Consider the following 26,264-nt stretch of genomic DNA (forward strand, 5'->3'; position numbering starts at 1 on the left):
CAGAGAGACGGCTCCGGGACCGGAGGGAGGCAGAGCCGCCGAGAGCGGCCGGGAGGAGGGGGCGAGGCAGCGGGGGGAGCCCTCGGTCCCGCTCCTGCGTCCGGGGGCCCCGCGCTCACACCGGCCCAGAGACACCCTCGCAGACACCCGTAGGCGCGCACGCGCACCCTCTCCCCTCCCCCTCCGCCTTCCCTCCCGCCGCCTCCCGGCCGGACGATGGATCCCTGCAGATCCCGGGGCTGAGAGCACCGCGCACCGCGCCGAGCCCGGGCGGACCGAGCCGAGGCGAGCGAGCGAGCGCGCGCGGGCGGGCGGACAGAGCCGAGCGGAGCCGGGCCGGGCGGGCCGCTCCCTGCAGGGCTCTGCGCGGCGTGCCGCGGCAGCCGCGGGCTCCGGCTCCGGGCCATGAGCCCCTCCGCGGCTCGGCGCTGAGCCCGAGTCCGGCCCCGCGCCCCAGGACCCGCCGCCGCTTGCCGGGTTCCCGAAGCCCCCTCAGGTGGGTTTCCGATACCCCCGCCTTTGGCTGCGGGACTCCCCAGCGCCCCGAAGCCGAGACTTTCCTCCCCTCTCGCTTTTCCCCAGCTGCTGGGGCGGCTCGGTGGCTGGGGAGGGGGGCGGGGGCCGAGCAGGGGATCTGGCTGCGTCGAGAAGCTGGACTGGTGGGGGGGTTGCGTCCGGGGCGGGGACAGCTAGCTGTCATAGGGAACCGTGCCCCCCCACCATGCATCCACCTCCGGCTGCCCTCCACCCCCCACCCCAAATAGACACACACATAGCCTGCGCGGTTAGGAGAACTGGAGACGCCCGCAGGTGAGGACTCGGGCTGGGCCCCTCCCCACCTCGCGGGGCGGGGGGGTGGTTAGCCCAGGTTTAGCTCAGCCAGAAGAAAGCTCAGTCCTGGGGACACCCTTGGCCAGGAGCTCCTGACCCTGGGTTCTGTCCATCTGGGGGAGTTTTCGTCTCTAGGATGGGGTGGACATTCCTGTCCCAGAGTGACCCCACATCTGGAGGGAACTCCTGTGCCTGCCTGTGGAAATATTGGGACTTCCCTCTCGCCCTCCAATGACTATATCTGGGGTCTCCCCTGGCCTGGGAAGCTTTCCTGGGAGGGCATTCTCTTGGCCTGAGCTGACCCCTGTGCCCCCGCATTTGGAGGAACCCTCTTCTACGAGTGTGTCCCTTGGCCGGCCACCTCTGGGCTCACACACAGAGGGAAGTCTCCTGCCCCAGGGGCAGTGACCTCTGGTGACGGGGATTCCGAATGGGCACACGTGCAGGGCCCCCCAGGTGTACTCTCATCTCAGGACAATAACAGTCTCCCCACCCCCCTTCCCCAGGGCCCCCTCGGCCAGGATGGAACTGAAGGCCGAGGAGGAAGAGGTGGGTGGCGTCCAGCCGGTGAGCATCCAGGCCTTCGCCAGCAGCTCCACGCTGCACGGCCTGGCCCACATCTTCTCCTACGAACGGCTGTCTCTGAAGCGGGCGCTCTGGGCCCTGTGCTTCCTGGGCTCGCTGGCTGTGCTGCTGTGTGTGTGCACCGAGCGAGTGCAGTACTACTTCCACTACCACCACGTCACCAAGCTCGATGAGGTGGCTGCCTCCCAGCTCACCTTCCCCGCCGTCACGCTGTGCAATCTCAACGAGTTCCGCTTCAGCCAAGTCTCCAAGAATGACCTGTACCACGCTGGGGAGCTGCTGGCCCTGCTCAACAACAGGTGGGCGGCTCCCACCCATCCGCTAGCCGGGTTCCTTGGAGTTGCATGCATCCCAGCTCCCGGATACCCCTATCAGGGGGCTCGCCTCTCCAAACCTGCTGTAAAGCCCGGACAACCCTGTCCTCTAGGCCCCCCAAGCCTGCCACTCACAGCAAAGGAATTGGGGTGCTGCTGAGCACGCAGTTGAGAGAGCCCAACCTCTGATCCCAGCATAGTCCCAAACAGCTCTGCCCCTACGCAGCCTGAGCTATGAGACATTAGCACCTTCTCTGGAATGACCTCTGCCACCCTCCTGCCGCTGCGTCTTGATCTTCTCCTCTATCTTTAAAGGGTAGGGACTGTAGTATAAAGATAGTTCCTGCCTTGATGTCTCTGCCCACCTCTCCCTTACCCATGCGGCCACGGCAGATCCTACTGTCTTCTCAGACCCCGGGGTTCAGGTCCTCTGGACACACCCAGCTCTCCTTGTGCCTATGCCCAGGCCTGCTTCCCAGGGCTGATTGCTACCCTCCTCCCTCCCCGCCCCCCCCCCCCCACCGAGGTTGGGTATGGGACACTGGAGGCCCAGTGGAGGGATGAATGGAAGGTCATGCTGATCCATGCGCTGCTCACCCCTGGGCTCCAGGTATGAGATACCGGACACACAGATGGCAGATGAAAAGCAGCTGGAGATACTGCAGGACAAGGCCAACTTCCGCAGCTTCAAGCCCAAGCCCTTCAACATGCGGGAATTCTATGACCGTGCAGGGCACGACATTCGAGACATGCTGCTCTCCTGCCACTTCCGGGGGGAGGTCTGCAGCGCTGAAGACTTCAAGGTGGTGAGTGAGTCCCCTGGTGTGGGGCATGAGTCAGCCCTGCCCCCAGAGGAGGAGGTTAGGAGCCGAGGGCCTCTCTTCAAGCTTGCTACTCTGGGAGAGGAAGCTGTGGGTCCCTGGGGTTTGCTTCTGTCCGAACGGGACTTAGTTCAGCACAGGGGAACGTGTGCTCTGTGTGAGGGCCTGAGCATCACCTTGTGTCCACGATAGCAGGAAAGAGGGCCCACAGTGCATAACACACATCAGGCTGACACATGCACTCATACACACACACACACACACACACACACACACACACACACACACACGACCTGGCATGGCTTTGACCTCACAGCTTACTGTGTGGGCTGCAGGTGTCAGAGCTGGACATGGTGGTGGGTAAGCCTTATTATTTGAAATGAAGTCTGAGGACTATCACCTGGGAGCTTGAAAGAACTGCAGGACTTAGCTACTCCACTTCCCCTGACCAACTGAATCAGAATTTGCATTTTAGCAGGTGATTTGGACTTAAGTTTGGGAAGCACTGAGAAAACTGGGAAGTAAGGGAAGCTTTCTCTTAAACAGCCAGACAGGTAATTCTCTCTGTGCCACCCCTGTCCACACACACACACACACACACACGCACGCACATGCACACACACACACGCACACACATGCACATACTGTCCAATTGGGTTCCCCCTTTGCCAGCAAGACCCACAGAGCCAGGGTCTGAGGAAGGAGAGATTATTTGGGGTACACAGTCATGGCTGAACTGGAAGTTCCCTTTGCTTTTTTTTTTCATCCCTTTGCTCCTTAAAATGGAGATGCCCCCGCAGACACACACACACACCATTCCCCACAGATGGGGCTGCCTCAAAGCCAGCATCCCAAGGAGGGTTAGGGGAACTGACTTGCATCTCATGTGCCAGGTGATCCTGGGCAAGTCCTATAGATTCCTGAGCAGTTACAACCAGACAGGCTGGAAAGGGCCCAGAGGACCTGGAGCCATGTGTGAAAAATAACACCAGATGAGAGAACAATGCTTATAACCCTTCAGAATGCTTTGTAGGCTGTCCTTCAATCCCCTGGATAAACAGCCACATTATCTCTATTTTACAAATGCACAAACTGAGGCACAGAGAGGTAGAATGAGTTGCCTGAGTTCGCGTAGTTGGTTAGTGACAGCTTCAGGATTAGAACTCATGTCTCATTAAGTTCCAGTGAAGTGTGCTGTTTGTTAATATTGTTGGCCCTGGAGTCATTGTATCCATTTCCAATCCTGATCATTGCTCTTTGAAAACCCAGCCTCCCCTAGGACCCCCTTGCTATCCATGCCTGCCCCCAATTCTCCGCTCTCAGATATTCCCTTTTCTCCCTGCCCGTTTCCTCCCCTCCTTGCCTGCTTCCTCCCAGCATTATGGGAGCATGAACTGCATTTGCTTGTGTAGAAATGTTGGAGCTGTGGCCATGCTTGTTTTCTCCTGCTGAGGTTACACAAGGATTCCCAATTTCCTTACGCCCTGCTCTGCCGACCAGCTTCATGTGCCTTTGTCAATCCTGCCGGACAAAGATTTCAAGACTACACTCCTTGCCGAGCCAAGCTGATGGGGGGCCTAGAATGGCGTGTTAACCACTTCCCTCTTTCCTTCCTCGAAACAGGAAAGTCCTGGATTCTCCAGAGCCTGAGACCAAAGGGTTCCCGGGCTCACCAACTGTATACCCATGAGTGGTAGAAGTGGGCGAAGGTAGAAGTAAGACAGAGCCTTCCTCCTCTGTAACATACCCAGTGTACAGGCAGAAGGGACCAGCAAGAAAGAGAAAACCCATTAGCTTGAATGGCTTGTAATTCTGGATGGTGGGCAGACTACTTGGCTCAACCCGAGAAGGTGTAAAGCGGGGGTTTAATTAGTCCATAGAAAGGGTTCAGTTGAGGCTCCATTTGTCCCTCATGCCCAGAAAGATTCCAAGTGGTGATGCCGAGACACGTTCGGTTCGTGAAATTGGAGATACTGAAATGTGATCGGTCCATGTTATCTGAGGGAACAATTCTAAGTAGACAGATGGACATATGACTGGTTCACAAAGCTCTGGAACAATCTGAGTTCTTCCTCTTGCTTGGGGTTGGCGTAAGGGGAGACACAAGAACTAGTAACCTGCAGACCCAGCACTGGCACCTCTTGGTTCTGGGTCGCCAGGGAAGACTAGGTTTTGGATGTTTCTGAGCTCATGTCAAAGACCTGACCCTGAATCTGGCCGCACCCAAACCTCTCACCCCCTCCTTCGACCCTCTCTCATAGATCTCCCTGCCCGCCTCTTTCCATGTCAGGAACTATACCACTTCCGCCGATAGGGATGTTACTACACACATGGGAGTTTGGTTGTGAATCCATGTCCGACATCTCCCCAGTGGAAAGGAAGGGCTCAGGCCCTCTCCTCCAGCTCCCTGGTACTAAGGGGCACAGACACTCCTTGCCTGATGCTCCACCTTCTCTCTCTTCTTCTTTGGTCTAATAGTTAACATCTGCCTCTCCATCCTTGCCATTCTCTGCTAGGCCAAGAGGTATGTACTTAGCCCCTGGACAGACAGGGCACTGACAGAAAGCATTTGCCTATTGGGTCAGAGCTCCGGAGAGACTGTCCTGGCATCTTCTGCTGCCTTGAAACAGAGGTTCTAACTAGGAATCCAAGCCCTGGCTCACAGTTTTTGCAAAATATAGCGTGCAGAGGTACATGTGAATTCCTCTCCTGGTTTCCAAGGGCAAAGCTGATCCAACAGTGAGAACCTTGCTCATGGGGGACAGTTCAGGGGGCATAGGAAGGGCATATTCTGGTCCCTCAAAGACCCCAGCTTCTCTAGCAGGGGTCTGCAGTGACAAGTGTTTCCCCCAGACGTGCTTCTGAATCCAGCTCAACCGTTGGGGATGGACTGGTGGTCACAGAGTGTTTGACTGGGTCCATCCCCCAGTCGTAGCTGAGACGGCTTTGGAGAGTAGGAATACATTTGGGGAACCTGGGCTAAATCTGGGAGAAACTGATGTGGAAACTCTTTGGGACTGAAGAGGCAGAGGGCAGAGGGTAGACATTAGCGGCTCTCTCCTGAGCTACCATAAGAGCAACCAGAGACCCACTCTCAAGGACCCTGTCTTCCCTGTCCACTTCTTTTCCTTTGAGGAGGGGTGCTTCGTTGCCAGGGCAACAGGGTCTGAGGCTCTGCTCTCTCCCACCCCAGCTCGAGGCCAGCAGAGGCCAGCCAGGCCACGGCAGGGCAGGGGTTCCGTGGAGGGGGACCAGGGGCGCAGCTGTCTGCCAGTGTCTGGGTGGGGGCCGGAGGGAGTGAGCACAGTCGCAGCTGGTGCCAGCCTCCAGCTGCACCTTATCTGTCCCTGGCAGTGGGAGCGCCTGTGTGGCTGGAATGCTGAACAGCACCAGGGGAGGGGGCTGGCAGATGGCTGCCCAGTCAGCCCTATGCCACCCCCCTCCTCCAGCTGAGACCCAGAGCCTTTGCCTGGGGAGAGAGAGTGGGGAATTCATTTCTGGACCCTGGAAGAGAAGGAAGGGGAGGGCAGAAAATGGAAATCCTTGGGGTGGGTATGCAGTGGAGATAGTATTCTCTCTCAGGTTGGGGTGGAATTGGGGGATAAGGGATTGAGGTGCCTACAGGAGTCCCCCCCCCCCCGCCAGGACCCAGAGGCACAGAAATCCCCCTAAGATTCTGGAAGGGGACAGGACTCTTCTGGATCACCTAGAGGGGTAAGAAGCAGATATAAGAAGTGGGTGTAGGTAGGTGATCCTGGGACCTGGAGAGGGGAGGGAGCAGCCATCTTATAGCAAGCTGAGCCGGGGTGCAGGTCCCAGAGAGAGCCAGGGCTAGCATGGGAGCATCCTTATCCCCGACTTGGCTCTGCCCCTTCACTGACACCCCTCACACCCACACGCCCTGGCTTGCCTCATCCCCCTCCCACCGCATAGCAGCTCAGACCAGCTCAGACCTCACTGAGTCTGTTCCCTCCAGCTAGCAGGGAATGGAGGCTGCTGAGGGGAAAAGCTGCCCAGACTGCTACATAGAGAGCAGGGTCCTGAGCAACCCTGCCCGGGGGCAAAGGCCCAGTGGTCTTTGTTGGGGGGGGGGGCGGTTAACAGGGAGCATGCACAGATTGCAGAGGGACCGGAGAGGCTGGAGCGGGGAAGTTAACTTTGGAGGAGGGCGTTCCTTCCAGCCTTATCCTTCTCTCCCTCCCTCCCTCAGAAGTGCCTGAGGTTGGAGGGAGGAGACGGGAGTTAGAGCCGGGTGCAAGAATCCCGGGGACCGTGGTTAGGGTTTCTCCCTCTCTTTCTGTCTCTCTTTCACAAACATCCTTTGGATAACGTAGTTTCCTTTCTCACCGCCTCTCCCGGTCCTTTCTTCCTCCCCTGCCATTCTTGACTCCACCCCTCTCCCAGCTAAGAGGCTACTCTAAGTTAATTGATCTCTCGGCTGCTGGCTAAAGTAATAGGGAATTGATGTAAGTAACTAAGTGCCTCTGGGGGCAGAGTCGGAAGTGCAGGGGTGGAGGGAGCACCTCCAAGCCGCGGGCCTTTCTCCTGCCCCAGCCTGCGGAAAACTCAAAGGTATGGTCACTGCTGCACCTGGTATGCATCCATCTGGGAAGCAGAGGGAGGCCTGCAGGGAGGTCCCGTTTCTGCTGCGGGTGGAGGTTGCTTCTGAGCATGCTTCAACTTTGGTTCATTACTGTGACAGAGCCCCTTCTAAGGGCCAGGCCCCATGCTGGGTCCCAGAGACCCAGTCCCTGCCCTCAGGGAGCTTGGAGTTAAGTGTGGTACCCAGAGAGGCTCAGAGCCTAGAGAGTGGCGGCAGTAACAAAGGAAGCCTCAGGGAACAGGGAGTAATGTGACTGGTACCAGAGGACCCTCGACATCTGGGTGGAGTCCTTCCAATCTCCCCAGGCCAGCTCAGCTATTCAGAAACTCTAGAGTTTTTTTTTTTTTTAATGTTTATTTATTTATTCTTGAGAGAGAGAGAGAGAGAGAGAGAGAGAGAGAGCAGGGGAGGGGCAGAGAGAGAGAGCAGGGGAGGGGCAGAGACAGAGAGAGGGAGAGAATCCCAAGCAGGCTCCATCTGGTCTGTCAGCACAGAGCCTCACGCGGGGCTCCAACCCACGAACTGTGAGATCATGACCTGAGCTGAAGTCAGATGCTTAACTGATTGAGCCACTCAGGCACCCGAGAAACTCCACTTTCATAGAATGTGTGGTGACTCTCCACCCCCACCCCCCACCCGCTGCCATCCTCCCCCAGCAGATGCACAGCTCACTGCTCTCCAGCAGGGGTCATTGTCTGCCTCCAGCCAGGCACCCGAGGCACCAGCCTGCCCTCATGTAGGTCTGAGGTGGCTGCTCCAGGAACTTCTACCCTCCGGCTGAGAACCTCCCAGTCAGGACTCTTGTGTGAGGATTCTGGGAGGCCAAACTGGGAAGCAGACAGCAAGAATGAGAAGTGATGCCTAGTTCTGGCAGAGGGCGAGGCTGGGCATGGGGACCCCTGGGTTCTATTTTAGGCATAGTTTCATCTGGCTTCACTTCTTAGCTTCTAGGCCCAATTTCCTGTGAGGAAAGGGGGCTCTAAGGAGTTTGCTAAATTCTTCTTTGCCTGGGGGCAGCCCCTCCCTCAGCCTCTGGGACTCTCTAGCTAAGCCCATGCTGGCCCATGTGTGGAATGGATGTATGGTACTGACTTTTCTGGACACATGGATCAGACATCTTGTGGGAAAAAAAAAATTATATATATGTTTCTATTTATTTTTGAGAGAGAGTGTGTGTGTGAGCAGGGGAGGGGCAGGGAGAGGGGGAGACAGAGGATCCAAAGCAGGCTCTGTGCTGACAGCAATGAGCCTGATGTGGGGCTCAGACTCACAAACCGTGAGATTATGACCTGAGCTGAAGTCAGATGCTCAACCACCTGAGCCATCCAGGTGCCCCTTCCTTGTGGAAAATGTTAAAATGAGCACAAAAAGGCAGTGTATTCACCTTGAGGGGAAGTTCCCTTAAGAAACTCTAAGGACAGAGACTCTGGCATCCCAGGTTTTCTAAGGCCACCCCCCAGGGAAAGGGAGGACAAATTGTGATTTTTCTGAGCTACTATGAGTTCTTGGAAAGAAAACCCTTTCTCACCCTTCTCATCTGCACCTCCTTGATGTGGCTGCAGTCCCGGGGGCCCTGGGAAGTGGGGCTGTGTAGCTTAGTGCTGTGTGTCTCTAATCAGTATGTCACATCATCGGGCCAGGCTTGGGACATTCCTAGGGGTGAGACGGCTGCAGTGGCCTTGACCATGAATAGCAGTCAACTCAGCCTTCCTTATGACACATTCGCTGCATGTGGGCCCCAAGTGGGCAAGCACACATGTGCACCTCCATGGTGGGGTCTGAGGATGAGAGAATGGGGATGTAGATTAGGTGAGGTGGACGTGTGTGGATGTGCATGGGGGCACACGCCGCTCAGTGTGGTTGTGGGAGGGAGCTTGTGTGCAGGCAAACCTCTGGTTGCATGCAGAGCACATAGCAGCAAAATTAATCATCTCTTCCAGTCGAGCTTTGCAATATACAAACTCCCTTTGCTTTAGCTCATGGTCCTCAATTCTGGGAGGCAGGAAGATATTAATATCTTCACTTGAAAGATGAGGAAACTGAGGCTCAGGGATGTTAGGTGACTTGTCTGAGGTCACATAGCCAGTGAATGCCAGAGTGGGACCTTGACTTCAGATCTTCTAGATCCAGGTTCTTTGTGTGTGACTGTAGGAGCAGATGTGTGGAGCAGGGTGGTGGGGGGAGGAGTGTGTCTGGCTTCCCAGCTTGCCGTGTTCTCTAAAGAAGCAGGAGGCAGGAAGGAAAAGGGTACAAAGGAGAAGGAACCCCAGACTCAGGTTGGCCACACCAAGTCTCTTGATTCCTCTGCCTTTTCATTGCACCACCTGGCCAAATCCCGACCTTAGTAGATAGACCCACCACTGGCTTTCCTCAGGGTGGCTCTAGGGCAACCAAGCTCTACCGGAGGAAGTCACACAATAGGCCAGCTTGAAATCACCTTGTGCCCATGATCAATATCCTGAAATGGGCCTGCTGTGCCACCTGGCAACCCCATTGTATTTTCCTGGTCACCTCGCTCTTCCCAATGATTACTGTAGACTTCTCCACTCATCTCAAACAGCCGCCCTTCCTAGCCCCCCCACTCACCCTCAGCAGATGACCTTGCCTCCTGCTCCACAGAGAAGATACAAGCCTCAGAAGATAGAAGCCTCAGCCAAGAACTCGCCCTTCCTTTGGGCAGCGATCCCCAGAGGGGAGCATTCCTCTTATCTAGGCTGAAAATCTCAACCTATTCTTTCCATCTGATCTCCTACCTATATAGGAATTTTACCCTAAAGATTTTGCCTCTCCTTCTACACTCGGTCTCTGCCTCTCCAGTGGAACCTACCTACTGACACTGAAACATGCTTATGATTCTCCCATCTAGAAATACACAGCTAAAACGACAGCTGTCATTTATTGAGCACTTGCTATGTATCAGGGTTGGGGTTAAGATAAAAACCAAAACCAAAGGTCTCTCGACTCCACAGCTCCCTCCAGCTCCAGCTCGCACACTATCTCTCTGCTTCCTTTCACAGAAAAAAATTCTGAAAAGTGATGTATATATTCCACTGTCTCCATTTCCTCATCTCAAACTCCCTCTTCAATCTGCTTCAGGCTGCCATCTGCCTGCCCCCAGCACTCCACCAAAATGGTTCTAGCTGCGGCCACCAGGGACCTCCATGTGGCCAGATCCTGCAAACATTCTTTATCCTTACTCTCTCAATAACATTAAAAAATGGTTGACCACCTCCTCTTCTTAAAACCGTTCTGTCCTGACACCCACACACTCTCGATTTTCCTCCTTTGTCTAGTTCCTCCTTCTCTGTCTCATTGCCAGTTCATTCTCTTTAACTTGGCTGTTCAATGTCAGCACTACTCAAGTCTCAATCCCAAGCTTTTCTCTTTTTATAAATCATGAGGGCACAATTTAATGGTGCAACTTGATGAATTTTTCATTAGTACATTTTTACATTGGTGTATCTTTTTTTTACATATAAGATTTTATCTTTAAGTAATCTCTACACCCAATGTGGGGCCCAAACCCATGACCTTGAGATCAAAAGTCACATGCCCTACCCACGCTAGCCAGGTGCCCCTGCATTGGTGTATCTCACAATGTTATATTTTACGTATTACATCAGTATGTACTTACATTGGCATAAAAGTGTAAAACATTTCTAGCACCTTAGAAAGTTCCTTTAGGCCCTTTCCTAGTCAGTACTGTCCCATAAGAGGTAACCATTATTCTGACTTCTGTCGGGACAGGTAAGTTCCACCTGTTCTTGAAGTTCCTAGAGTATATGTATCCTCCATACACACTTTTGTGCTTGTCTTCTTTTGCTTTCGATTTTGTCTGTGACATTATCTTGTTTGGTGTGGTGGTAGTTAGCTCTTTGTCAATGCTGTGTTGTATCTCATTATATAAATATACCAAGATGTGTTTATCCATTCTACTCTTGCTAGACATTTGGGTTGTTATTAGTTTTTTGGCTATTATAAATAAAGCTACCATGAACATTCTTGTTTATGTTTTCTGCTTGTCATAGATACTCATTTCTTGGGTATATAACTAGGAGCTGTGGTTAAGTCACAGGTTGGGATTCTGTTTAGCTTCAGTGGATATTGACAAATCAGGCTTGTTTGCTCTTTCTTTCTTTCTTTCTTTCTTTCTTTCTTTCACTTTCTATTCTATTCTTGGGCCATCTCATCTTCACGCATGACTTCAGTCAGCATCTATATACCAGCGAGTGCCAGATGTATGCCTCAGTCTAGCTCTCTCCTCTCAGCCTCAGCACCAGTGACCAATCTCCCACTTCACATCTCTACTTGGATGTCCCCAAGGCTCCAAAAACCCAGCATGTGCAAAGCCAAATTCATCATCTTATCTCCCAAACTAGTCCTTGCCTTGTGTTCTGGCCTAGCGAGCCACCCCACCATACAGCCACTTATGCAGACTAGAAATCATCCCTGACACTCCCATCTCCCTCACCGCCCTTAACCGGACCTGCCATTGTTGCTTCCCAAATATCCCTATCCTCTACTCACCGTCAGCCCACTACTCACCGTCTCACCTAGACCCTGCAATCGTTTCCTAACAGGTCTTCCAGCAACCCCTCTGGCCACTCCAGAGTCCTTTCTTCAAAACACTGTTCTGATCACTTGAAATTCTCCCACGGTGTGCCTCCCATTGTCCTTGGACCAGAATCTTTGCTGTGGCCTTCAAGGCCCTGAGAGGTCTGGGTCCTGCATGTTCCTCCAGCCTGTTCTTACCCTGCCCTGGCTCTCCAACTACCTCCTCCTCTGCTCAGCTCTCTCCTTCCGTGGTCTTCAGGGCCTTTGCATGACTCTGCTCTCTAGAATACTCTTTCCCCCTGCCTCCCCCCCTACCCCCATGCAGACCTTTACCTAATTATGCCTCCTTATTCTTTAGATTGCAATTAAACCATCGCTTCCTCAGAGAAACCTGCTTTGATTCCCAAGGCTGGGTCAGATCTCCCTGTCATTCACTCCCATAGAGCATATTATTTTTTTCATAGCACTTATAGTTTGCAATTAAACATTTAGTTTTGCAATTTTTAGAAAATGGTGTCTGTCTCCCCCATCAGACAGTAAGTTCCACAAGGGCAAGATCCTGGTCCTTTATATATTCTTTTTTTTTTTTAAGTTTATTTATTTTGAGAGAAAGAGAGGGAATGGGGGAGGGGCAGAGAGAGAGGGAGAGAGAGAATTCCAAGGAGGCTCTGCCCTGTCAGCATGGAGCCTGATGTGGGGCTCAATCTCACGAACTGTGAGCTCATGACCTGAACTGAAACCAAGACTCAGATGCTTAACCGACTGAGCCACCCAGGTGCCCCTATGTATTCTTCACGTGTCCTCAGTATGCAGATACTCAGTAAATATTTGATGAATAAATGAAAGAATGAAGAAGGAGGAAGGGATTTGGAGGGGGATGATCTAATCCTAGTCTCATGCCCATTACTTGCTCTCCATGAAACTTGAACAGATCATTGTGCCTCAGTTTCCTCATTTGTCGGGGGGGGGGTGTGAAGTTACTCAAACCTGCTTAATTCACTTGGTTGTATAAGGATCCCATGAGATATTAATTGAAGAGCATGAAACATTGTACAGATGTTGAGGGCGAGGGAGTTTAGAAAGACATGTGGAGAAAGTCAGAAACCACTGAGTCGCCACACACAGCTTAAGAGCGGTGCTGGGTAGGGAATGACACAGGGAAGGGTTGCATCCTTGGACAGAGGGTTCAGAATCGAGTGCTGTCCTACCTGCGTTCTGCTTGGCCACTTCTCCTGGGGCCTCTGTGTGTGCTTGGGGGGGGGGGGCGGTCTGTGTGTGCTGCTTGATACTTTCCTTACCTCCTATTACTGTGAAAATTTTGGATTTGTCTACTGGAACAAGATGTGGTAGCAGAGAATGTTAGAGGATGGAGGAGGGAAGAAATGTGGTTGGTGTGTGTGTGTGTGTGTGTGTGTGTGTGTGTGTGTGTGTGTGTGTCTTTGTTGCCCCACAAGGCAGCTGTGTGTAGTGATGTGTAGGTGTGCAGTGTGGGTCTTTGTGTTGGTGTGGGGGAAGAAGTGTCCTGCCATGCTGGATTTGCCGTCCTCTGAAGCTGCTGTGTGTGCGCGTGCCCTTCTCTCTAGTGAAGCCTCGTGGTGGAAGTGTCTGTCCCCTGTCTTGGTGTCTTCCCTCTGGAAGTCTAACCTACCTCTCCGGCCAGAAGTCTGAAGGAGGGGAACAATGCCCTCTAGTGGGTGTGGAACGCATGGGCAGCTGTGGCTTCCCCACCCTCACCCCAGGCCTAGAACTTACCTGTGAAACACACATCCTGAGGACATGCAAAGCCTTCTAGAAGCTGAGGTCTGGGAGGGGGGTGCCCAGGTGGAGAAAAGGCACACGGGACCAGAAACAGAAAAGGAACCCATGAATTCACACAGAAGAAGCCTGAGGACCACAGCCGAAGGGGGTTGGGGGGCGGTAATCTTTCTTCTCATCTCTTGAGTGACCTGTCTGGTTGCCCTGGGTGTTCCTGGTCTTCTTGGTTCTAGTTTCTTAACATGGTCCCTGGGTCTTGCTCTTTCATTTTCACGGTCTCTGTCTTCAAGAACCTGTTGGTCACTGCTCATGCCTGAAGGGGCTTGAGCAGATTTGGACCCCTCATTCTGTGTCCTGAATGGGTACTAACTTTGTCCTGTGCAATCAGGGAAGCCTTCTCGGAGGAAGTAACATGTGAGTAAGGTCTTGATAAATGAGTAGAAATTCTCCAGATGGAGTCCAGGGAAGGCATGGAGCTGTGGATGAGCCTTGTGTGTATGCAGAACGGGAGAAGGGCATGGTGGCTAGGCACTAGACTGCTGTGGAAGGTTGGGGAAGGGAGGCTGGAAGGTAAATTGCAAAGGCCTCATAGCTCCTCTTGCGATGGAGGTGATTTCACCAAGAGGCACTGGGGCGTGAAGGTCTCTATGCAGGAGAATGGTCAGAATTATATAAGGTGGGGAGAAACTACTGGGAGGCAGGGGATTGGGGAGAGCAGTTGGAAAGCCATTGTTTAGGCAAAAGAGGTGGAGGCCAGTCTGAGGGCAATGGTGAAAGATGGAGATGGGCCAGAGCTCAAACACCACTCTTCTTCTGGGGCCTCTGTGTCCCTGGCAGCAAAGCTGAGGCCAAAGGTCCTATATTAGTCAGTTCTGCTGGCATCTGGCACCCTGCCTCCAATCCCCAACACACTCCAGGGTCTCTGCCTGGAAACAGAGAAGGGAAGAGGTGTGGGAGCAGGGAGGGAGGGGAGAAAAGGAGGGGGAAGGAGGTCTGAGGCTGTGTGATGGTTAAGGAAGGGCAAGGCCCAGTAGACTCATCTGACCTCCACTGCTTACCTCTGGTCCTGCAAAGGAAGGGTTAACAGGCTTCCCCTCTCTCCCTCCCTTCCACTCCTCCCCTCAGGTCACCTTCTAGGCCCTAGAGACTTGGCTTGTGGCTCAAGTTCCTCAATCATTGGCCCTGAGTAATCAGAGCGCACAGAGGGGCCAGGGGCCTGGGGGCAGAGAATGGTAAACTGGGGGCAAGTCTCAGAGACTGGGCAGCCAGGTGTATGTATGAGGCTGAGGGTTGGGGAACACCCCGAGTTGGTTCCTGACACTCTCCACCTGACCTAGCAGTATTCTCTGATCTCAATTTCTTCCACCTACCAGACAGAATTCCTCGAACTCCTCTCCTGGACGTTGAGGGGTGGGCAAGCTGGGAGGGGGAGTGGTGGTCTGCCAGGAAGCTTTTCAGCTGCAAGAGACAGGGTCCTCCCCCCCACTGGTGCCGGGAACTGGCCATAAATGAGTCTGTGGTCAGTGAGAGACCTCTGCTAATGGAACCTGGGCTGCCCCCCAAGCCACAGAAGGGAAAGGTGGAGGAGGGGAAAGTGACCTAAGTGTTGCTCAGCACAGGGGAGGGTGAGGACTTGAAGCTGAGCCAGAATCAGGGGAGGCAGGGGAGGATAAATGGGGTCAGGGACTGGCGGGAGGGAAATTGGAGGTCAAGGCAATGATTACAGGGGAATTAAGGGTTCAGGAAGTAACAGGGTAAATTGGGGTCAGGGCAGTGACTGAAAGGGAACTGGGGTCTCATGTGTGTATTGGGAGATGATGGGGGTATATGGTCAGTGAAATAATTGGGGGGATTATGGATCAGGGGGAGTCATGGAGGAATTAGAGGTCTGAGAGAGCCGAGAGTGCAGAGGCTCTGATATCTCAGGGAAATGGCTGCACCAGGTGAGAATGGGGGCGAGGACCCAGAATTGGGACAGGAAGACCAAGGGAGATGCTGAGGAACCGATGGGATGATGATAGGGAGCTTGAATGTCATGGGGGAGGGGCAGGGACTGTGGCTCTGGGCTGTGGAAGCAAAGGAATCTGCTAGGTCCCATCTCACCTGGAGCCCCTAGGCTTGTCTAGGGTTTCCACTGTCTTCCACCCCCTCTGTCCTGCTGGAGCTGGTGACAGGAAAGGGGCTCCCTCCCCTCCATCAGCCTCCCTTTCCCACTGCCATCCATTATTCATCAGCCCAGAGGCCTGCCCTGTGGCGGAGCAGGCAGGTCCTCCTCCCCATGCCCCGCCCAGTCTCAGCCCCATCTCAGCCACACTGCCACGAAGGCCCTGGCAGAGAAGGACAGCTGGCTGGCGGGGCGGAGGAGACCTGGCAGAAGGTCTGGGAGGCTGGCTCTGCTGGACCCTGCCTGAGATCACATCTGTCTCTCCCTTCACCTGCCAATCCCCAGTGCCAGGAAGCCCCTGGAGAAGATGCCCATCCAGATCTTCTGCTCTGTGTCATTTTCCTCTGGAGAGGAAGCCCCAGGGCCCTTGGGAGATGTTTGGGGTCCGCACCAGCGGCGGCAGCAGGACAAGTCAGAATCAGAAGAGGAGGAAGAGAAGGAAAAGGAGGCAGTGAGGAAGAAGGCTAGAGAGGGGGATTCGCCCATGGATTTGGTGGCCTTTGCCAACAGCTGCACCCTGCATGGCACCAGCCACATCTTCGTGGAGGGGGGTCCAGGGCCGAGGCAGGTCCTGTGGGCAGTGGCCTTTGTTCTGGCACTGGGTGCCTTCTTGTGCCAGGTAGGGGACCGCGTTGCCTATTACCTCAGCTACCCACACGTGACTCTGCTAGACGAGGTGGCCACCACGGAACTGGCCTTCCCGGCGGTCACCCTCTGCAACACTAATGCTGTGCGGCTGTCCCAGCTCAGCTACCCCGACTTGCTCTACCTGGCCCCCATGCTGGGGCTGGATGAAAGTGACGACCCTGGGGTGCCTCTGGCCCCACCGGGGCCTGAGGCCTTCTCTGGGGAGCCCTTTAACCTGCACCGCTTCTACAATCGCTCTTGCCACCGGCTGGAGGACATGCTGCTCTATTGTTCCTACTGCGGGGGGCCCTGTGGCCCCCACAACTTCTCGGTGGTGAGTGGGGGCCCGGGCCGGGTGTAGCACCCTAAGCGTGTCTGACATGGCACACCTTGACTGTCGCCTCCTGGGGCTGGGGCTGGTGACCACCTCCCCTGCCTCACCTGGGCCACCCACACTTTAGGACCTGTCTCAGAGAGACCTGGCCAGAGCTTGCCCCGGGAGCCCCAGGGTCTGGAACCGGGCTGCTATTTTCGGGTCTGTGCCGTCCTGCTCTTCCTGTTAGAATCTTGAAATTCATCTGTGCTAGTTGGTAATTAGCTGCTGCCCTGAGGCCCCTGGTGTCTCCCTGAATATTCTCCAGCATCTCCAGCCCTTTCCCAGACCTCCCTGCGATCGAGCAGGGCCTAGGACCTTAGTCTGTCTTTGGGGTCAACCTCTGGTCTGATGGTGGGTACCTATTCCTGGCCTTAACAATTTTGACTGTCACCCCTGGACTGGAGCTGGGGCAGGTATAACCTGGTCTCTGGAGGCACAGAAGAAGAGCGTGGAAGGGAGGTGGAGGGGTGGGGACAGCCCCCAACTCCACCCCACCACACCCCTTCTCAGTAATGACCACAGCAGGGATGTCAGTGCATCCTCATGTGGTCTTTCAGTGTTCCTCCTACAGTGTGTGTGTGTATGTGTGTGTGTGTGTGTGTGTGTGTGTGTGTCTATCTGTGTATCTGAGGGAGAACAACAGACCTCCTCTAAATCCTCTCCTTCCCCTCCAGCTCTGAGTGCCTAGGGATCCTCTTGCCCAGGGAAGCCTTCAGTGGGAGTCAGCCTCCTGCTTGCCCTCCCACTCTGGAGTTTAGGGTCCTTGCTGAGGCACCAAGTGGCACCCCCTCCCCTCCCCAGTTCAGCTTCCAGTTCTGTCTGGCCTGACTCCTCTCCTGCCCCCTCCAGGTGCCAGATGCCTGGCCTTCCCTTCCCCCACATCTGTCCCTCCGTCCCCCACCTCATCCATAGCGCAGGAGCAGGTGGCTGTCATCAGTGTGTTGTGGACCAACCGCAGACAGGGACCTCGAGGTTTTGGCCACTGGATCTCAGGCGGGCCGGGAAATACAGGAACGTGGGATGATAACAAAGGGGTCAACTTAGCCGCCTCTGGACCTGAGGGTAGAACACTTCTCACATAGAACCACCAGGTGGCAGCAGCAGCCCACTGGTCAACCTCACAGCCCTCAGCCCAGGCAGGGCTGGTGCTCTGGGCCACCTGGGGTCCCTCACCTTCCAGATGGAGGGTAGGCGTGGGTGTGCGTCTGGAACCTGTGACTGAGTGCCACAAAACTTCCTTGTGGGGCTGGGGGATTGGGAGTTGTTGGAGTTCTGTCTCTACTTCATCTCTGGGCCTTACCCACAGAATAGAGGAGAGCACATGTTTTCTTTTCTGAATGGGGGAGGAGGCTGTTCCAGGAAGGGGGAAGGGGACAGGGATTCTATTTCTTTTTTTTTTTTTTTTTTTTTTTTAATTTTTTTTTCAACGTTTTTTATTTATTTTTGGGACAGAGAGAGACAGAGCATGAACGGGGGAGGGGCAGAGAGAGAGGGAGACACAGAATCGGAAACAGGCTCCAGGCTCCGAGCCATCAGCCCAGAGCCTGACGCGGGGCTCGAACTCACGGACCGTGAGATCGTGACCTGGCTGAAGTCGGACGCTCAACCGACTGCGCCACCCAGGCGCCCCCAGGGATTCTATTTCTTAAGAACCTCCACATACCCCCACTGCTCTGGTCTGGCCTAACACTGTCTTTCTCTTTCCCTGGGCTGTGTCTGTACTGACCTTCTGACTTGCTTTGTGGACTCTGTCACCATCAAGCAGTAGTCAAAGCATACTCACCCCATTTGTGGGAACCTGGAAACATTCAGGCAAGCAGCAGGGAGAGGGCCATAAGGAATTGGTTCACTCTTCTCTCTGTGGCTGTGTAGTCAGAACTGTGACAAGGGCTGCTCTGAGGGATGGGCTGGAGAGACTGCCCCCAGGGCTCAGATCTCCTCTGAGGCCCTCATAGTTCTGCACAAACATTGCCAAGCATACCATGCCCTGAATGCTCAGTACCAAATCCTGGGAGAGGAGATGCTGGTGCTTGGGTGAGCATGGTCCTTGGGATGGCAACTAGGTCCGCTTTCAGGTTCTGGTGATGATGGGACAACGATGGACATAAGGGGCTACTTGCTAGAGAAAACTAAAAAGCTTCGCTTGGTTTGGGGGAAGGATCTCGGGGAGAGCAAGATTTCAGATGCCTGGGGCAAAATCCGGGAGAAGAGAAATCATATCTCAGAAGGCCCCAGGATCTTGGGCCTGAGGAGGGGGTCTCAAGGAGGGACCAGGAGTATGGCAGTGACAGGATCCTGGTGATGGAGGTGTATATATGTCAGGGTCCCAGCAGGAAAAAGACTGCCACTCGGATAGTCTAATTGAAAAGACTTGAACAAAGGGTCTATTTACAGAGCTGTGGGCAGAATTAAGGAAACTCTGCCTGAAGGGGCCTGAGGCACCTAGTGATAGTGGGAAGTTGTCACATACAAGCTAAAGGGGTACAGGGAGGCAGCAGTGCTATGCGGGGAGCCCTTCTGGCAGGGTCTGTAGTTCAGGGTCTAAACCACTGCCAGAACATTTTCAGAGGGGAGAAGGGTGGGGAAGGATGAACACCCGGATCTCTGTCTCCTTCTGCCCTCTGATCCCTTAGTGATAGCTCCCAGTGGCCATCCCGAACCCAGAGCCTGTCCAAGTGACAAAGGGGCACGGACAGCACACTCCATCAGGATCAGCTTTCCGGGGCACAGAGCAGGGCAAAGAAGGGCAGCGAATGAGTGAGGAGGAGGACAAATGGAGAATGGGCTACATAGAAGGAATCATTCCTGAGCAGCCGAGGGGTCTGGGGACAGCCCTTGGTAGGTAGGAGGCGCTGCCAGGACTCTCAGGTTCTTCACTCTGCCTTCACCAGGTCTTCACACGGTATGGAAAGTGCTACACATTCAACTCGGGCCGAGATGGGCGTCCACGGCTGAAGACCATGAAGGGTGGGACTGGCAATGGGCTGGAGATCATGCTGGACATCCAGCAGGACGAGTACCTGCCCGTATGGGGAGAGACTGGTATGTCACTTCTCTCTGAGACCCCTTCCCATGGCCCTAGTCATCAGCCTCCACCAGGGGACTCCTGAGCTCCACTGTGGGACCCGAGGCAGGACTTGGGCTCTCCTCCCTTCTTCCTAGCATCTTGCCATCTCCATCTCCGACTCTACCTGATTGCCACCCTCACAGTTCTCTGGCTCCCCCTTCCTGGCTCAGTTACTCTCCAAGGTAACCAGCCATCCCTTTCCATCAGTGGCCGCCACTCGCTCTATAAATAACTCCCTCTCTTCTTGGGCCGTCTGCCGTTAGTCTGGTCCCAGGGGGCCTTGGGGCTGAGAGACATGAGGAGAAGAGAGAAAAGGAGAGGGAGAAATAGATAGTGTCTGGGAAAGAATATGAAACGCCGAGATGCATAGCTGAAGTCAGATAAGAAAAGTATGTAGGTTGCAGGGTTCATCAGGGCAGCATGCAGTTAGCAAACCCAAAAGGATCCTGGGGATGGGCCCCATAGACTAACCCCTCTCCCCGTCCCAGTGTGCACTGTGCTTATTCCTAGGAGAGGTGGCATGACCCCAGCTCTGAAGGAGGTTAGGGAGTCAGAAGCCTTCCCGATACACACCCCCCTCATTCCCATAGATGAGACGTCCTTCGAAGCGGGCATCAAAGTGCAGATCCACAGTCAGGATGAACCTCCCTTCATCGACCAGCTGGGCTTTGGTGTGGCCCCAGGGTTCCAGACCTTTGTGTCCTGCCAGGAGCAGCGGGTGAGAGGACCACGGGAGGCTGGTCCCAGGGTGGGGTGTTGAGGGGTCGAGATGGAGTGGTGGGCAATCAATACAGGAGGGACGGGTGAGCTAGGGTCTGGGTTTCAGTCTGACTAGTGAGAAGCATGAATGAACAGGAATGCTCTGTAAACTCTGAGACCCTCAGAGTCTGCAGAGGGAGAGGGGGCAGGACTCCTGAGTTCTGCATCTTGTCAGACAAGTCCATCAAGGTGACTCGGGGAGAAGTCCCCACACCCCCCAGCTCCCCGGCTCTCCCAGCAGCTCATCTACCTGCCCCCGCCCTGGGGCACCTGCAAAGCTGTTACCATGGACTCGGATTTCTTCGACTCCTACAGCATAACTGCCTGCCGCATCGACTGTGAGACACGCTACCTGGTGGAGAACTGTAACTGTCGCATGGTGCACATGCCAGGTCAGGCCCCAAAGCTCCAGACACAGTCTTGGGGCCCCTCAGCCTGCATTGCCTCTCACCAGCTCCCCATGCATATCAACCACCTGCCAACACGGAAGCAAGATTAACTGGCTTCTCCCCACCACAGTTCTAGCCCCGTCCATATGCCTATGGCTCTTGTCCCTCTGACCTCAATTCCTGACTGTACCCGTCAGAAAGTGTGGAAAGCATCCAAGAGGGGTGTGGACTGTGGGGTGGGTCACCTTCAGGACAGACTGGGGCCTGGCTAGTCCTGCCCTCCCACCCTCTCCTAGTTTCCAGTTTCTAGGCCCTTAATACCACCATCATCAGAAGACCCCTTTAATCTCCATCCTGCACCACTGTCTTTTCTCCTCTGTTAGGGGATGCCCCATACTGCACTCCAGAACAGTACAAGGAGTGTGCGGATCCTGCTCTGGGTGAGCACCCCTGTCCTGGGGTAGTCTGGGGGAAGGAAGGAGCCACGTGCATGGGGGTTTCAGACCAAGTTCCCAGAAGCTTCAGATAACTCCTGGATCAGGCTTCACTTGAACTCTCTCTCCTGTGTCTGACCTCAGCAAGGCTAGGAATGGCATCTCTAGAGGCCCCTGTGAAAAATGAACCGGGCTCACCCGGGAGGGGCCCTCACCCTCTCTCATCAACACCTCAGCTGGTTGACCCCCAAGGGCCCTGAAGCAATGAGATACAGGATTATGAAATATCCATGGGGAGGCTGGGTGAGGATCAGCACAGGGTGGGCACAGGGCAGGCACAGGGCTGAGGCAAAGGACAGGTCAGGTAAAGAGAAGGGGATCCAGGCTTCCTTTGGACAGGGCCAGGATGTTCATGTTGGGAAGGTGCTGGCCGAAGAGCCCCACTCAACTGGTGCCTCTCACCTGGTCGGGCACAGACTTCCTGGTGGAGAAGGACCAGGAATACTGTGTGTGTGAAATGCCCTGCAACCTAACCCGCTACGGCAAGGAGCTGTCCATGGTCAAGATCCCCAGCAAAGCGTCAGCCAAGTACCTGGCCAAGAAGTTCAACAAGTCTGAGCAGTACATAGGGTAAGGGCTCTAACTGTGCAGGGCAGGGCCCTTGGGCTGGGACTGTAAAGGGTATAACGGGGCTTTGAGGGGCCAGCAGACAGGAGGAGGTTGAGATAACAAGGAGAAGGCAACCAAGGAGTCTGGGGTGGGCATGGAGGGCAGATCTAGCTGGAGCAAGCAAAGGAAGCACCTCTCTTTCCTCCTTGCTTCATTCTCTATCTTCATCCGCACTGCTACAGCTGGGGTCACTCCACACTTGCCAGTGTGCGGAGTGTCTTTTCATAGGTGCCATCACACTTAATCCTTACAACAATCCTAAAAGGCAGGCACCCCCATCGACATCTCATTTTATGGACATGGAGACAGATTCAAAGAGGATAACTTGCTAAGGTCACCTAGCTAGTAAGGGACAGAGATGTGACTTGAACCTAGGTCTCCTCCCCCAACCCCTTTGCAGGGAGAACATCCTGGTGCTGGACATTTTCTTTGAAGTCCTCAACTATGAGACTATTGAGCAGAAGAAGGCCTATGAAATTGCAGGGCTCCTGGGTGAGCTGCTCATGGCACTGTCCCCTTCCCATGCCATGGGCATGGCGTGACACCCTACTACCCAAAGCAGGCTGCCTACCTCTGTCCCGCAAGTTCCTTCCTCGCCTGCCATCCCCCCGGGTCCTTTCCCCAAACTCTGTTGTCTCGGTATATAGTGGGAGGAGGGGGCTGAACCTTCTCTTAGGGCAAAGTGGTAGAGACAGGCCTGTGGGCATGAAGCGGGGACTCTTTCATAAGCCTTTGAAAATTTACCCGGAAAATGAATGTTGGGGTATTTTATATTTTCTGAATGACACCTGTTCACTTTAGAAAAGTTTAAAAAAAAATGCAGAAAAGCACGGAGAAGAAAATAAACCCCACCAGAATCGCTTTGTGCTCCTTCTGTGCAAAGGCTGTGGATCTTTTTGCAAATACGACTTAACTGTCCCTGTCCCAGTAAGCTCTGCTGCTTCCAAGGTGTCCTGACGCCACTAACCTCCCTGTGCCCCCTCCCCTGCAGGTGACATTGGAGGCCAGATGGGCCTGTTCATTGGGGCCAGCATTCTCACAGTACTGGAGCTCTTTGACTACGCCTATGAGGTAATTGTGGGTGGGCCGTCGGGGTGGGGCCACAGGCGCTGCAGGGTTCCTGCCTGCCAAACCACTCACCACCCCACCTCTGTCTCAGGTCATTAAGCACAAGCTGTGCAGAAGAGGAAAGTGCCAGAAGGAGGCCAAAAGGAGCAGCGCGGACAAGGGTGTGGCCCTTAGCCTGGATGACGTCAAAAGACATGTGAGGGAGCAAGAGAGGGGTGCCCTCTGGCCCTGCCCCTTCCCTCCCCCCCAGCCCCAGGACCACCCCCTTGCCACCTCTTCTCCTTTGCCTCCCCCGAGCCCCAGCGCCACCTGTCACCCTTCTGATAACCAGTCCCTGTCCTGTGCCGTTCCCCTAGAACCCGTGTGAGAGCCTCCGGGGCCATCCTGCTGGGATGACGTATGCTGCCAACATCCTACCTCACCATCCGGCCCGAGGCACTTTTGAGGACTTTACCTGCTGAGCCCCGCAGGCCACCGTACCAAAGGCCTAGGTGGGGAGGGCTAGGAGAATAAGGGGGCCCTCAGTTGCGCCCCTCCGCATCTGCCCTGGGGACTCACTCCCCCCTCCCAAGGTAGTCCCCCACTCCTGGGCAGTCCTTTCCTCTTGTCTGTGGTGAGGAAGGAGTCTTGACCATAGAGCCCTCTCCCTGCCTCTATCCCGTTCTTTTTATTTTTACTGAAACTAATCTAAAAAAAAAAAACTTTAAAAAAACTAAAAAACTAAAAACTAAAAAGAGAGAATGGGGCAGGTGACCTCAGGCTGCCCCTTTCTGCTCCATGCTGCCTCCCCCAGCTCCCAGCCTGAATTATGTCTGTCTGGCTGTCTGTCATCTGACTGTCCACCTACATTCTGCTGCCACCAGTCACCAAAGCCCCTCCCAGTGGGGGGTGGAGGGGATCCTTGGGGTCTGGAATTTGGCCCCGAATCAGAGAATGTACCTTGAAGGGGAGGGCTAGTTGCGGGGGGGGGGGAGGCTTCCCCAGCCTTAAGAGACCCTCTCAGCCCAGTGTCCCCCCAACCGCAAATTTCCAGGCAAGAACTAAGACCCTAGTCCCCATTCCCACCCCCTTACATGTGAAGTCTCTATCTAGGGAGTTGGGGATGGGAATACCCCAAAGAAGTGGATGACGGGGAGAAGATGTGGCCCTGGTGCTGTAGGCCACATCCTGATACCTACAAGTTCACCCCCACCCCAGAACTGCTGGAGAGAAATCCCAAGAGGTAGCACTCCTCTACTGTCCCATGAAAGATCCAGCTGGTTGGCTTCCAGCTCAGGGAGAGGGACACTGGTGCCTAACCTCACTGGTCCCTCTCCCAGGGGCCCCTGCGGAGGGCCACATCCATAAATTTTCTTATGGAACTCTCCCAAGTCCTCTCCCCCAACTTCATTTGCTTCTCTCAACAACCTCATCTGCATTTTCTATTTCTATATGATACAGACTCTATATTGCTATATCTCTGTATATACTTTCCCCTAACTCTGTCTGTTTCTACCCCCTCCCCTCTTGTCTCTAAGAACCATCCTCCCGCTCCAAGTCCCCCTTTCTGTGTTTCTACTCCCTCCCTGGTCTCTGAATGCCTTCGCCTGTATAAAGAGTTGGACTCTCTCCCCTGGTGTCTGTACTGTGTACACACATCCCTCTGAGAAGCACAAGGAGACGACACGCGCATTGTAACCTTCGCACTGTCTCGGTGGCGACATAAAGGAAGCTGTGAATCACAAGCTCTGCCTCTTTCTGGCCTCACCCTCTGCCCCCAACCCGGGCACCCTATGCCCTTCCCGTAGCCTTAACATTCCCTCCCCTGTTTCACAATCACAAAGCCCTTTGCCTGGCTGACTGTGGCCTCCCCAGGGAAGGGATAGCTGCGGAAAGAGACCCTGCCAGGGAGTGGAGATCTGCTCTGCACACCAAGCCAAGGGTGTCAGAGAGAAGGGGAGCTACGGTCTTGTAGCTGGAGAGACAGAAGTTCAGGTCCTTAGTCAGTGACCTTTCCTTCCTTCTGGGTGCCCAGCCTCCTTTCCTCACCTGATACCTAAGCCCACCACTTTTATTTTCTGGTGAGGTATGGTTTGGTAATGGTGGGGAAAAATACAGGTTTAGAGGGGAAGTTGAAAGCTCTGCTCTTCTGTCTCTCCCTTCCTATCTTAATGAGAAATGAGTGAAGTAGAGGGCCTGCCATGCCCCCTCCCCCAGGCACTCCCCCTAGGCCAGAGCCCTACCCCTTCCCAGGCCTTCTCCGCCCAACTGTCTCTTGGTCTCCAACCCCAGAACAGGACCTGTGGCAGGTCACCTGTGCACTGCCTGGAGCTAGAGAGTGAGGCTATGGGATGTTGGGGGAGCTCTTGGTTCTTAGAAGTTCCTTGGAGATCAGACCTCTCCAGAGGGAAGCAGGAACAAGGCCAAGGGGTGTGCACCGGATGGAGAACAGCAGGCAGGGCTACGGGTGACGCATGCCTCTGGTCTAATAAACTGGGTTTCAACCATCTCTTCAGTTGTCGTTTTTCTCTTATTTGAAGAGTATTTGGGCCTTTCCACGAAGTGCCTAAAACTGAGCTTAGCTTAGGGCCAAACAACTGGGGAGAAGTAAGGAGGCTTGAGCAAGGAGACTCTGGTTCTCCTGGGATGGGACAGACTGACCATCACACCAGGTATGGTTTGAACCACTGGGCAGGGAAAGAGGGAGAGGTCAAAGGTCCCAAAGAGAAGTCCTAGCACAAAGGATTCTTTGGAGAGCGGGCAGGGTCAAAATCCAAAATAAAATCTGGAAGCAGCTTAGGTTTTAAAGGTCAGGGACAAAGTTGGGTCCAAGTTCTGGCGTGAGGTAGTTATTGCACTGAATTTGTGGAATGACCTCTGGGCTATTAGCCAGAAGATCTGGATTCTGGGCTTTGGCTTTATTGCTAACTTGGTTGATCTTTGCCCAGTCATTCACTAAGATCAGCTCTCCAGTTTGTAAAATGGAATAAACGGTGCATTCGCTTCTTCAGTGCCCCCCAGGCTTGAAGCAATGAGAGAAGAAGACAAAAAAAGCGCTTTGGAAAGTTAAATCTACTGCGCCTAGATGAAGCAGTTTCTCCATCACCCCCGTCATCAGAGCGTTGAGGTTGAGGTGTGGTCCCTCTTTCCAGGGCCTCGTCTTCCTCCCGTCAGCCTGGGGGCGCCCGCTCACAGGGCCTCTCTATCCCAGAGATCTCTATGGTCTTCCCTCCCGGACCGTGTAGACGGGAGGGAGTGGTCAGTAGGCC

The 26,264-nt window shown here is 54.4% G+C and overlaps 1 protein-coding gene across 2 annotated transcripts; it reads left to right on the forward strand.

Moving 5' to 3' along the window:
- The first annotated feature begins 1,353 nt into the window (after positions 1 to 1,353).
- Positions 1,354 to 25,494, forward strand: ASIC1 (acid sensing ion channel subunit 1). Of its 2 annotated transcripts, XM_007073001.3 has the most exons (11): positions 1,354 to 1,715; positions 2,341 to 2,536; positions 19,522 to 19,672; positions 20,288 to 20,415; positions 20,698 to 20,848; positions 21,229 to 21,285; positions 21,756 to 21,909; positions 22,349 to 22,440; positions 22,940 to 23,019; positions 23,108 to 23,212; positions 23,373 to 25,494. In XM_007073001.3, the coding sequence occupies exons 1-11, from the start codon at positions 1,354 to 1,356 to the stop codon at positions 23,475 to 23,477; spliced, it is 1,581 nt and encodes a 526-aa protein (XP_007073063.1). In that variant the 3' UTR covers positions 23,478 to 25,494. The 2 variants fall into 2 exon arrangements, with proteins under 2 accessions (XP_007073063.1, XP_007073062.2); XM_007073000.3 differs by lacking the exons at positions 1,354 to 1,715; positions 2,341 to 2,536 and adding an exon at positions 15,935 to 16,588.
- The last annotated feature ends 770 nt before the right edge of the window (positions 25,495 to 26,264 follow it).

This window comes from Panthera tigris, chromosome B4, assembly GCF_018350195.1.
Source record: "Panthera tigris isolate Pti1 chromosome B4, P.tigris_Pti1_mat1.1, whole genome shotgun sequence".
NCBI classification, from domain to species: Eukaryota; Metazoa; Chordata; class Mammalia; order Carnivora; family Felidae; genus Panthera; species Panthera tigris.

Bases quoted from the DNA above. Each gene is read 5' to 3' on its own strand.
- ASIC1 (XM_007073000.3), top strand. From the start codon at position 15,935: ATGCCCATCCAGATCTTCTGCTCTGTGTCATTTTCCTCTGGAGAGGAA. The intron at 20,416-20,697 runs GTGAGAGGACCA...CTCTCCCAGCAG, and splicing joins TGTCCTGCCAGGAGCAGCGG to CTCATCTACCTGCCCCCGCC. The intron at 23,213-23,372 runs GTGAGGGAGCAA...CCGTTCCCCTAG, and splicing joins TGGATGACGTCAAAAGACAT to AACCCGTGTGAGAGCCTCCG.